General features: G+C 35.6%; 1 protein-coding gene across 1 annotated transcript in view; it reads left to right on the plus strand.

The window, feature by feature from the left end:
- Positions 1–13,775, plus strand: part of LOC140753957 (potassium voltage-gated channel protein Shaw) — a 248,457-nt gene that overhangs the window by 21,305 nt on the left and 213,377 nt on the right. The window contains exon 2 of the mRNA XM_073088818.1: positions 7,248–7,397. Within this exon, the coding sequence (XP_072944919.1) occupies positions 7,248–7,397 (150 nt within the window). The remainder of the gene's footprint in view (positions 1–7,247; positions 7,398–13,775) is intronic.

Below are 13,775 nucleotides of genomic sequence, written 5' to 3' on the forward strand. Positions count from 1 at the left end.
CTTATTAGGAGTGAGTAATCTTTACTAATCTATGGTAGGTACATACATAGTTTAAAAAGCGGAACCAAAAGTTTCGCGATATTGGAACTTTTCTCTCTCTTCTCTCTGTGGCCAGTTGACTACATAGATCGACTGTAGACGTGGTATTGCCCCTGATGACTAAGTTTTAACGCTTCGGATAAGTATGGCTCTGTTACTACATCCTCCAAACCAGAAGGCAGTAACGTTTAATGCTGCTGTTACGAGTAGTATGATGAAATAGTGTTGCCTCCGGAGTCGAACAACAGAGAGTTTTACGATCATCAAAACTTCAGTATGTGCCATCTAAAGAGGTTCCGAATTAAGGGAGCTTAAGAATAAGCTTTAGTCCATACCACCACCAAATTGGTACACTTTAAATAGTATTGAGAATTTCAGTGTTTTCTTAACAAACATGCCGACAAAGGCTTCATCATTATTACTTCCTTTAGCATCAAAACGTGATAATTAATCCGTAAGATAAATTATAATTAATACACATGATATCAAGGAAATGGAAGAGATAATATAAGAGCAGAGTATATCAATTAATGTGAGCATCTCAGCCACATAAATATGGAATGTTGAGTTTCATAACCGGTAGTGAAGGTAAGTTGGAACAATTGTGGTTTGGCGTATGAGGAGATTGAATTAATAATGAGATTCCGTGTTTTGATAAAAAGTCTTGTAAATAACATTTTGTATAGAATAATACAAGTTTATTATTAAAAACTACTATTATTTAATTATCTTAGAAGATACGTATGTTTTTCTTAGTGGTTACTTAAGTTATCTGTAATTTAGAATAATCTAGAGTCAAATCTGTCAAATCTACCATTTTAATTAAAAGAAGACCATGTTCACAAAAACAAAACCCTTGGGCAGACAAATTGATAAATCACTATAATCAGTCACTTCAGGCAAATATTTAATTTATTTTATTGTTTTATGTTCCCCAATGTTACACCGTCACCGTTATTTTACGAGCCGTCGAAACACTGAATTCGAAAATAGTTATCTCAACAATAACTCCAATTTTAACATTGTGGGAACAATTTTGCTTTCAAAATAGCAAATGCATTTATTTTCGTTTGTGACGGAGGAGAACCCTCAATAGATACCATGGTGCCCTAGGCGAGATACCGGGTTATGTGGGATTTTACCGTAATAAAACTCTTTTGCTGCTCTTTTTCGGCACTATGTAAAGGACTTTACACCCGTTGCATACAGTAGCTATTACTTTCCGTGTGTACTACTGTATACCGTCGACTTTCCGGGGATCGCTGGTGGGGAACTTCAAACTCTGTTCATTCGCCTCGTACCGAGGATACCGTAACTCTATTCTAGTTTTAAAACTAGAGGAATATCACAAACCACATCTATGAGAATTGAATCCATATTTATTCAATAGTCTTCAAATATAACGGTTATGACAATATACAGATGATTAAGAAGAAATTATTTGGGTACCGGTGGCCACGCCACACTAAAATTGATATATTTTTGTTATTTGTCAACCATAAAAACCTTGATAAAACTAATCTAGGATCCAAAATCTACGCCATTGTGGCTGGGATTAAATAGATATAAAACCTTTTTACCTGTGTGTTCTATGAATTAGGTTATAACGTAGTGCTAAGGAGGTCTCAGGGACACATTTATGACGCCCTCGGGATAGTACGAGATTTAGCTGTGGGATGAACTTGGAGATATATTTGTTTTAAGGCAATATGTTTTTTCTTGATGTGTGTTTTCTTTGTACGAAAGTTGTAGTGAATCCATTATTTCATTGCTCGGCACGTGTCTCCTCTCAGAGTGAGTGGATTAGGTCATAGTCTACCATGCTTGCTTATTGCGAATTGATAGACTTCACAAACATTTGACAACTTTTTTAAAGAAGTTTTAGGTATTCTTTTATACCACTGAAGTTACAAATAAGCGTACAGTTTACCTGATGGTAAGTGGTTGCTGCTGCCCGTGGACATCAATATTTGGTTTTCTGTCTAAGCAAGTGATAATTAATTTATAATACGCACATAACTTTGAGTAATCAGATGTACGTCCGTGGGATTCTAACTTTACGGGTCTGGGACTAGCACAGCGCGGTAGATTATGGCCTTAAATCATCACTTAGAAGAGTACCCAACAGTAATATGTTAACGATGAAGGACTAATTTGGAAAGCCATGTATAAACTTATGACATATAACACGTTATGGTATGTTTAACGTGATATGTTGGACTAGCAACTACTATAAAAGCAACAATTAAATTGCTTAAAATAGCCTACGATGACTCCTGTAATTAAAAAAATGACATGTAATATGTTAATATCCGTTAGGATTAACGATCCAAAGAATGAGACTTACATACAAACACGCATACATACATATACATACATACATACATACGCATGAAACACATTACCCTTCGGAGTCGGATAAAAGTAGATGTGACAGGAAGTTTTGGAATAAAAATAAAAGGAAATAATGTATGGTGATTCCTTTTACAAGTATTTCGACTATGCCTGACTGATTTATTCATGAGCATTGACAGGTCTACGTGTTAGGGAAGAGGGCACGTACAGTATTATCTCTAAAGAGCTTTATTCGTATTTGTTTTGTATAAGATAGTTTGATTGAAGATCTTGGCTTCTCAAATTTGTTTTTACGTGATTTAATTCTAGTAGCACCATTGAATTTAATTTTTGTGGTACCACTGGTATACTTTTGTATTTTTAATGCTATGTTCTGGTTTAAAGGGGACAGTAGGATACACGAGGATTTCCTGCTTCTAGGATTATGTTATTTGAAGATAAATTTACAAGGCATATATCCTTCACACTTTAAACCAGAACATAGCAGCTTATCACTGCTATTACAAAGCGTAGAGCTGGTGCATCCACAATCGAACAGCGAAAGATTCTACCACCTTTATCAATGAAAACCTAAAACAATTTGTAAAAAAAAAACTCATTTATTGATTGTTGTTACAAACATTAATCCGAATGTACAGTCGATAGCCAAAACTTAGTAAGGTATACTCGGGGGAAATCAAAAAGTTTACGGTCTTTCGACTTCAATCAGGGAGTCATGGGTGAAGCGGACGCTATGTGAGGCGTAGCCTGTAATTGATTGATTTGAGTGGGATACAAGGAAAAGGCTAACGAGCCACACAAAATTCTTCCCAACGTATCCATATCCATGATTTTGATTTTTCAAAATGAGTATTTGTAAGGAAAAGCCTCATGTGCTATATAATAAGGCTCGCCTTCATATACCCTAAATTTGTTCACATTTGACTATGTTATTTCGGGAAATTTTATCTGTATGTATTGAAAGTGGTTGAATTGGTCTTTCTTTTCCTGTATCAAAATAGGTGCTCCTAACTTAGACAATTTTTTGAGGCAGATATTGTCTCTGGTACGTGTCCGCTATTGACCCGAGCTGGGTTAAATGGTCGTCATTCGTCCTTCAGGTGGATAGACAAGACCTTGCCTAAAGGCTCCCGAGGGAGCATACAAAATTCCTGAGTGCGTACGTGGGGTAATAACTCATATGTGGATGTGACACGCCATGCTCGATGTCTCATTAATTTCAAAATAAATTTGTAAATAAAATGCCTAGTACAACAATCAACTGAGTGCGCAAAATTACTAGCTGACAAAAATAGGCCACCTATTAAGTCGACTGACGTAGGATTTTTTTTAAATAGAATTATTTTAAAGTAACTTCTTTAATTCTTCGACAACGCCTCTTACGTCACAATATGTGAGGTAAGATACGGAAAAAGTCTGTCAGTGCTTGCAAGTGCTTAAGCATATGTGCTTAAAAGAACTCATATTTCATACAGAAATTCGATCTTTATCACTAGATTTTCTTTGTTGTAAAATCGAGTAAGTATTTTGAAGTATTTTGAGTTAAGACAAAATGTATTTTGTCATATGCCTAGGCATTCGATCAAATTCTTGCCTTTGCGATACGCCTGCCGTTATAACGTTTAAAAATATGTTCACGTATTAACTTTATATTTAACAGATACAAAAGTTGAGCTAAAACCAAGTAATTCAGTTCAAGTTACCACGAAAACAATCCATATAGGTATATGTGAGGATGTGAGAATTATGAATGGCGTGGAATAATCCAATTTTGCGCAGTATTGGATCCACCCTCTTTAAGCCTTCAGCCTGTTGACAGCGCAAATTATGGAATAGGCTTTTTCTAAGTATCTTTTAGGTGTTCATCATCTACAGCATCATCATCAACCCAATACTGTCCCACTGCTGGGCACGGGTCTCATCTCATAATGAGAAGGAGTAGGCCATAGTCCACCGCGCTGGCTATAGACTATAGACTTCACATACCTTTAAGGTTTTTTTTTTTATAAATTTCTCAGGTATGCAGGTTTCCTCATTAGCAAGTGATAATTAATTTATAATACGAACATAACTTTGAAAAATCAGAGGTGCGTGCCTGAGATTTGAACCTCGGACCCCTCGATCGAGAGGCCGAGTTTCTTAACCACTAGGCTATATTTTTGCGATACGCCTGCCGTTGTAACGTTAAAAAATATCTTCACGTATTAACTTTATATTGATCAGAAAACGTGATACAAAAGTTGAGCTAAACTAAGTAATTCTGTTAAACTTTCCACGAAAACAATCCATATAGGTATATGTGAGGATGTGAGAATTATGAATGGCGTGGAATAATCCAATTTTGCGCAGTATTGGATCCACCCTCTTTAGCCTTCAGCCTGTTGACAGCGCAAATTATGGAATAGGCCTTTTCTAAGTATCTTTTAGGTGTTCATCATCTACAGCATCATCATCAACCCATTACTGTCCCACTGCTGGGCACGGGTCTCCTCTCATAATGACAAGGAATTATGGCCAAGAGGCGAGAAGATGGCCAAGAGTGATTTGGCAGACTTCATATACCTTTGAGATTTTTTTTATAAATTTCTCAGGTATGCAGGTTTTCTCACGATGTTTTGCTTTACCGTTTAGCAAGTGATAATTAATTTCTAATACGCACATAACTTTAAAAAATCAGAGGTGCGTGCCTGGGATTTGAACCTCGGACCCCTCGATTGAGAAACCGAGTTTCTTAACCAATATCACTGTTTATCTTTTAGGTGTTACAAGGTTTTAATTAGTTTTCAAGTACATACAGGTTTGTGAAACTCCAATCGGAGTTTTCCCTGAAGTCTGCCTAAGATACCTTATTGTCTCTGAGAATTATGCTTCAAGTTAAAACGAGTATACCGCATTGCCTATCACTGTTATGATAAGGTGGAGACTTGCATGGTCGTAGTCACTCCATGAAGAGTCCACCATTGCTAAGATTGAACAAACTTTTGATTTTTTCCACCTATATTTGATACCTCTTTATTTACTCACTTTTCTAATGAAAATATTGTTTTGTACGTATAAATCAATCTAAAGAAATTAAAGAGGAATTCAACAGCTGAACAAGATGGATTACAGCGTCATCATACACGAAGAATAACACTTCATTGACTTTCATTGCCGGAAAATCAGAAGAACGAGAATGATTATTGATTTATTTGTTATATTTACGGGTATAAACTATTAGGTATTTAAAATAATATATTATTAATTAAATACTTATAGTATTTTATATACAGGATGTTGCATAAAACAATGCTGAGTTATGAACATAAGTTATAACAATGTTGAGTTATGACTGACGTACCTTATGCAAAATAATTGCATAGATTTCGAGATCATACGATTTACAATTCAAAAATCTCATCTTAAACCTAATAAAATAGAACTAAAACTTACTGATCTAAAACTTATTAAACTAATTCAGAGTTTTTGATTGAGAAGCGATAAATCGGTGTCAATTATGATTTATTTGGGTTCCACAGAAGTAATTAAAATTCTAAAATTTGGGAACGTTAATGAAAATTGGAAATTGTTTATTAATTTTTATTTTACGTTTTAAAACTATGTCAATTTGAAATGAAATAACCATTTTTTGCTTAATGGTTTTGGGTACATGAAAAATCCCTTAACATAAATTCCAAAACATTATTTTTATAACATAGGAGTAGCAGATCAGCATGCATTCCACCTGATGGCGGCAGAAGCCACTTACCGGCTATTGCCGCCCATGGACATTTGTAATGAACCCCAGATAAGATTAGATATTCCTACCTGAGGTCGGCCACAGATACCCCTGCTATCCTTCTTACCATTTTATTTTGCTATTTACATCATGATGTATAAATTATTTTATTTAGAGTATTTTTTATTTAGGTTTTGTAAAAGTATTTTTAATACGATTATCTGAAACAAACGTTTTTCAATTAAACCGCTGGCTTATGTTTTCCGGAATTGGCTTGCTTGTGGCTTATTGGCCCAAATCCGCGCTCCGTGATGTGGCTACTGATCACAGAATGTTTTGTGTACCGAGGCGTTCTATATACTTAGGGATTACTACAAATTGGAAGGCTTTCTACGATATTTTCTTTACGTATTTTCTTATAAGCCTTTACCTCAGACTTATCCTTAAACAAGATAATGGCAACAGTAATATTATAAACATTCTTAGCGTCTTGTGTGTTAGTACTTAGCCTCAGAATAAATAGATTTATCATTTACAATTTTGTCTTACTGTGGATTTGACTTAGAGTATCAGACTGGTTCCGAGTTCAAACCCGGGCCAGAAAAATATTTAAAGGATGATTTAGATATCTGTTCTGGGTATTTGTGTTTTTTTTTTTTTATAATATAGGAGTAGCAGACGAGCATGCAGTCCCCCTGATGGTAAGTGGCTATTGCCGCCCATGGACATCTGTAATCAACCCCAGATAGGATTAGATATTCCTACCTGAGGTCGGCCACAGATGCGCCGCTACCCCTGAGGACTAAGCTGGAACGCCTCGGAAAAGTATGTCTCCCTTACCACACCCTTCAAACCGGAACACAGCAGCGCCTAACACTACGGTTATTAGGTAGAAATAGGTGTGGCGGTGGTGCCGCCGGAGTCGAACCACAAAAGGTTCTACCACCTTCAGAATTTTATTTATATATTATATTTATATATTTGTCTTTTGTGTGCGTCCAAAATGCTAGCGTGACTATGAGTTTAGAGAACCTTATTTATTTATTGTACTAAGTTTTGACAATAACCTCTTAACATCATTCAGACTTATGTAGTTACTATTATACAACTATTAAAATGTTCCACTTGTCCACAGATACGAAACTTACAAAGCCACGCTGAAAAAGATACCGGCGACTCGCCTCTCGCGGCTAACGGAAGCGCTGGCGAACTACGACCCAGTGCTGAACGAATACTTCTTTGACAGACACCCTGGGGTCTTCGCCCAGGTCCTTAATTACTACAGGTAAGCCTATTACATTCTTTAGGTGATTTTCACATGTTGTATGCTTGCCATTTGAATTTTATGGCGGAAGACCCGCGTGGCGGAGTGGCTATTATATTGTACCCTGAGTTTTTTCCGTTTTTACAAAAATGACTGTTTTTGTTTACGTATTTCCCATACGTTTCCAATCAGTTCTGATACAGTCCGCTAGGGGCGCTGATCGGATTTGTATGAGCAAATACGTAAACAAAAACAAAAACAGTATTTTTTGTAAAAACGTTAAAACTCATACGGTTTGACGCATAAAGGGTACCGGGTTTGATTCCCGGCCAGACAGACTTTTGAGTGATGAATTTGGATATCTTATCTGGGTGTTTGTGTGTTCGTCTTTGTGTGTGTGGCTATAGCGCCCACGACACACGGAATCCTAGTGTGGGGTAGTGTAGAAAGCGTCTATGGTTTCATACGAATACGCGTCACGTAGAGACTCCAGTGAATTCATGTGTGCGTGTGGGATGCGCGTGTAGGCGTTATAACATATCAATATGTAATATACAGGATGTACCGTAAATAAATAATGTGTAACTTCCTAACAACATGTAAGTAACGTAAAAACTTATCAGAATATTGCCTTGCGTTTTAACAAAAGTCTTATGGTTTCAGAATTATTTGCACATATATAAAATTTAACAATTTTGATATATTAGCATTGTGCATCTAAACATTATTTAATTAGTATTATTATATAATCGGACTCGGATGAAGGTGGTAGAACCCTTTGTGGTTCGACTCCGGCGGCACCACCACCACACCTATTTATACCTAATAACAGCAGTGTTAGGCGCTGCTGTGTTCCGGTTTGAAGGATGTGGTAAGGGAGACAGACTTTTCCGAGGCGTTCCAGCTTAGTCCTCAGGAGTAGCGGCGCATCTGTGGCCGACCTTAGGTAGGAATATCTAATCCTATCTGGGGTTGATTACAGATGTCCATGGGCGGCAGTAGCCACTTACCATCAGGTGGACTGCATGCTCGTTTGCTACTCCTATAATATATATAAAAAAAAAACTCTCGAACGGGGGGGTCCGAGGTTCAAATCCCAGGCACGCACCTCTGATTTAAAAAAAATATATGTGCATATTAGAAATTAATTATCACTTGCTTAAACGGTGAAGGTAAACATCGTGAGGAAACGATGAGCAGCATGCATGATCTGCATACCTCAGAGATTTATAAAAAAAATGACAAAGATATGTGAAGTCTACCAATACGCACTTGGACAGCGCGGTGGACTAATCCTTCTCATTCTGAGAGACCCGTGCCCAGCAGTAGGACAGTAATGGGTTGATGATGATTATATAAACAAAAAACTGTCTGCTTAAAAATAATTAACTAAAAAGGGAAGTTTGTACCCTATGTCAATCCCCCAATTTAGACAATTCTAACGATACCTAATTTATGCTAATTCGTCAAGTCGTTTGGGTTGTAGGGGATGTCAAAGAAGGCGACAAACATACATACACTTAAAAACATTACCCTCCAGACTCATTTAAAAAGAGATATTTTTCATACATTAATAGAGCGACGGTACCTAGACGTACGAGTATAAATATCTGGTATTTGGAAAGCAGTTGAAGCCGGCTGCCAATCATTCAATCAGCGTGCGATTGCTCAACATCCGCGCGCTAAATCATTCACTCCCATTCACTCTGCACTAATATAACTCATCGATTTGAATTTCGATTTAACTCAACCGATCTGAAGCGTTAAAATTCATTTGTGAACGATTTTAAAACGAAATGTATTGAATATCTTTTGTATGTTTTTCAGATAAATACTTTTTAATAACGAAATTACCATTGCATATACATTTGTGTTTATATTAGTCAGTCTGTATATAATATATTTATTGTATATACGGAATTTCGATAGAAAGGTTGACAGAACTTACGATATAATAGTTCTTACACTTACTTCAGGGTTTCATTCTTATTTTAAGTAGCTTTAGTAGCTTTCATTTGAAGGTGATACAATATTTGTGATTCGACCACTGAGATACCTCCGTCACACTTATTTTTGCCTAATGACAGCAGTATTACGCGCGTTTTCTCATTCGAAGTTGTGGTAAGGGAAACACGGTTCATATTATATTATAAAAAAAAATATTGATAGACCGACGCGGCATTTACACGTTTAAATATATCTGGTATTTGGAAAGCAGTTGAAGCCGGCTGCCAATCATTCAATCAGCGTGCGATTGCTCAACATCCGCGCGCTAAATCATTCACTCCCATTCATTCTGCACTAATATAACTCATCGATTTGAATTCCGATTTAACTCAACGGGTCTGAAGCGTTAAAATTCGTTTGTAAACGGATTTAAAACGAAATCTATTGAATATCTTTTGTAAAGCTTTCAGATATTTTTTTTAACAATTTGCCATTACGTCATTCGTTTTTATGTTAGTCTGTCTGTGTGATATAAATCGTTTTTTTACCCGACTGCCAAGGAAGGGTTATGTTTTTCGCGCGTATCTTGTATGTTTGTCTTTCTTTATTTGATCCGATCTTACAAACGGCTGGATAAATTTCGACTATTAAGGTGTCATTAAATTCGTCTCAATGACCCGAATGTCCTTAGATATGTGTTAGAAAAAAAAAATCAAAAGGGCGAATTTTTGGCGCGAAATAGTGACACATTTAAAAAAAAATGTTAACGGAACCTATCGAGTGGGGTATCAAATGAAAGTAAATTAAACGTAGATTATAAAAACATATTTGTATATATATAAAACAGCAAGATGACTGACTGACAGACTAATTAAATGACTTTTTCAGTTTTTAGAAATCAAACTACAGCCAAAACCGCTCAACTTAGTGTTCTGAAATTTTGCACAAAGGTTTACTATATAGCGTAAATAAGTACTAAGAAAGGCCTTTTGGAAATTCTACCCCTAAGAGGGTAAAATAGGGGAAAACGGTTTTTTTGAAATCCTTTAATTTTGAAGCAACTGCTACACAATTTTGTATTTGGCTTTCTGGATAGGAACAAGGACACGCCTGTTTATCCCCATCCGAAAAATTAACCCCGTAGAGGGTAAAATAAGGGTTAAAAGTTCATTTAAACAATCGTCAATTTTGAAGCAAACACTATGAAATTTTGTATTTAGCTTGTTGGATAAAAATATTGAAATTCTACCCAATACGAGGTAAAATAATGACCGGAACTTTGAATTACCTTAGTTATATATTTTATGGAGCGTAAATGGTGGATTGTTTTTGCGAAATAGTAACACGTTTTAAAAAAAAAGTTAACTAAAGCTATCGAGTAGGATATCAAAATAAAGGAACTTAAAAGAGATTACACATACGTTATATAATATATACATATGTATAACACATCGAGATGACTGTCTGACTAAATGAGTAGTGTCGCTGTGATAAAGATCAACGCAAAGGGAAACCGCTGAACTTAAGAGTGCTGGAGAACTTAAGAATTTTATTTATAGGTTCTATAGGTGTATAGAGTTAATGAGCGCTACGAGGACAAAATAGGATAATATTGTTAGAACATATTTTGTTTTTGAAGCAGATACCTACTATGAAACTTTGTTTTTGGCTTTATGGATTAAAATAATAAAACGCCTATTTCTCCGTTTTTGGAAATTCTACTTGAGCTTTTATAGTGCAGTCGGGTTTTTTGATTTTTTAATTAATTACTTGTTATACGAAGATACAATAATTTAAACAATATTCCATCCGTTATGATCTTTCAGGGTTATTTTGTATAAGTATATAAATATATTTTATTTGAAGGTGTGAGAAATATTTTAGTTGGACTTCAAAGGCACCACCGCACACCTAGTTTACTTTATACCGGAACTGCTATAGTAGTATAGTAGTAATGCTGTTTTTTCTGGTTTGAAAAGTGTGGCAAGGAACATGCTTACTTACCAAGGCGTTCCAACTTAGTTCGCAGACTCTAATCTTATCTGGGTCTTAATTATAGACTTCTATGGGTGGCAGTGGCCACTTTCTATCAGATTTTTTTTTTATAATATAAGAGTAGCAGACGAGCATGCAGTCCACCTGATGGTAAGTGGCTACTGCCGCCCATGGACATCTGTACTCAACCCCAGATAGGATTAGATATTCCTACCTGAGGTCGGCCACAGATGCGCCGCTACCCCTGAGGACTAAGCTGGAACGCCTCGGAAAAGTCTGTCTCCCTTACCACACCCTTCAAACCGGAACACAGCAGCGCTTAACACTGCTGTTATTAGGTAGAAATAGGTGTGGCGGTGGTGCCGCCGGAGTCGAACCACAAAGGGTTCTACCACCTTCAAATGGACTGCAAGCTCGTTTGCTACTACTATACTGATTATTTGTGCATCATATGCACTCATCATAGCACATATGCACCATATGCACACATGCATAGAATCCTATAAAGTTCATTTCCATACACATGTCCATAAGCGGTGACTTACCATCAGTGCACACACTGCTAAACTGCACACTTTGCTAAAATTTCATAAAACCTGTTAAGGCATGAATAAATCTCTTTGAAGACTGCAAGTCTAATTGAAATGGTTCATGCTCTTCAGACTAAGTGGGGGAGCTTGTTATGTTTATAAAATGTTTACGAATTAAGCTTTTATGTGGTTTGAATTACTTCTAAAGTTTTTACGGAAATGTTTCTGTATTAAGACTCGGTTCCTAAGTATACTTAGAATCTTATTTTGTGTTAAAAGTAAACGAGCATACTGTTTACTTATATATTTTGTTATTAGGTCACTGTTGGTCATGAGTATATTTCATCAATTTCACAATAGGTGTCCTATTTGAAATCGATTATAAAATCGACGGTTTACAAACCAAACTTGAGCACCGCATGTGGCTGTGGAACATCGATTAGTAAAGATTACTCATTCCTAACCAGAAAATGTAACTAGTTTTGACAATTGAAATTGCCAGTGTCATCTATTTTCGTTTTTAAAATATAAAAAACTAGCTGACGCGGCAAACGTTGTGTTGCCATATAAATAAAAAAAAATGTTAAAGGTGAACAACCCTTATCACTTACGGGTTTGAAAAATAGATAGAATATTTGAAACTGCGATGGTAGCGAAGACTGTCGAATCCAATGTGAAACATTCCAAAATCAACAACTACTTACGAATTAAAAATTAATTAAAAAAACCTTTTCCCATGGACTAAATTGTGAATCTAAACCATTTTCAAGTCCTCTTGAACACACACAACAAATTTTATCAAAATCAGTCCAGTCGTTTAGGAGGAGTTCAGTGACATACACACGCACATAAGAAATATATATATATATATATATATATATATATATATATATATATATATATATATATATATATATATATATATATATATATATATATATATATATGACAGCCATTACATGGCTGTCAGATGTCAGCCGTTTAAGCCATTTAATGGCTTCCTTCAATTACCAGGCGGTGAGATATCTATACTTATCTATGCGTTGGAACCACGGCACGAACGACGACCTAAAAGTAGGCACCACCACCCTTGATTCGTATTTATTTCATGTTTTACACTTTAGGTATTTTCGGAATAAAGTAATGTGCTGTCATTGAAATTATTAACACAAGTTATGTGTCAAGCTGTTTTCTATGTGTTAAGCTGTTTTCTATGTTCCTGTAGACGTTTTGATGATTAAATATTTATATTTTTTTATAGAGAGATTAAAGCTTCAATTTTTGTTACCAATAATAAATACAAAAAGTGGTCTTTAATCATTGCAGATCTGTTCATGTTTAGACTCTAAATCTCCAACCATAAACCGAAATTAGGATTATTATTTAACTCAATATGCTAAGCTTCGAGTACCTAAACTAGAAATAAATTTCTAATTCATTTGGAAGCCTCTAAATCTATGATCATGAATCAGTTTGAATAATTCAAAGGATTACTCAACCCTTTATTGTGACGAGTCCCAAAAGTTCTAGTTGCAAATAAGGGTTTAAAACTAACATATGCGTATAATTGTTACAATCCATGTTATCCACTATAATTTTGTTATTCAGTTCGTTTCTGTCACTTGTTTTCGTTACAGCGATGAGCGATAGGCGATACGCGATAAGATAAAAATACATTTATTATACACAGGACTAAAAAAGCTCAAATATCGTTATTTAAAAATGAGAACTAAAAATTTCAAAACATTTTGATCACCACAGCTCCTAACCGAATTATGTGCATAACATGAAGGTCCAAATTTCTTATGATTGACGACTGAAAAGGCACCGACTTTATGTCTATTTCTGCTTTATAGTAAAAGTGTAATTCTGTTATCCGGGTTGGATTGCGTGGTTAGAAAGAGCCAATTTTCAATTTTTTTCTCAG

Source organism: Epargyreus clarus, unplaced genomic scaffold, assembly GCF_041222505.1.
Source record: "Epargyreus clarus isolate Ecla_fem2 unplaced genomic scaffold, WU_Ecla_fem_2.2 ptg000027l, whole genome shotgun sequence".
Taxonomy (NCBI): domain Eukaryota; kingdom Metazoa; phylum Arthropoda; class Insecta; order Lepidoptera; family Hesperiidae; genus Epargyreus; species Epargyreus clarus.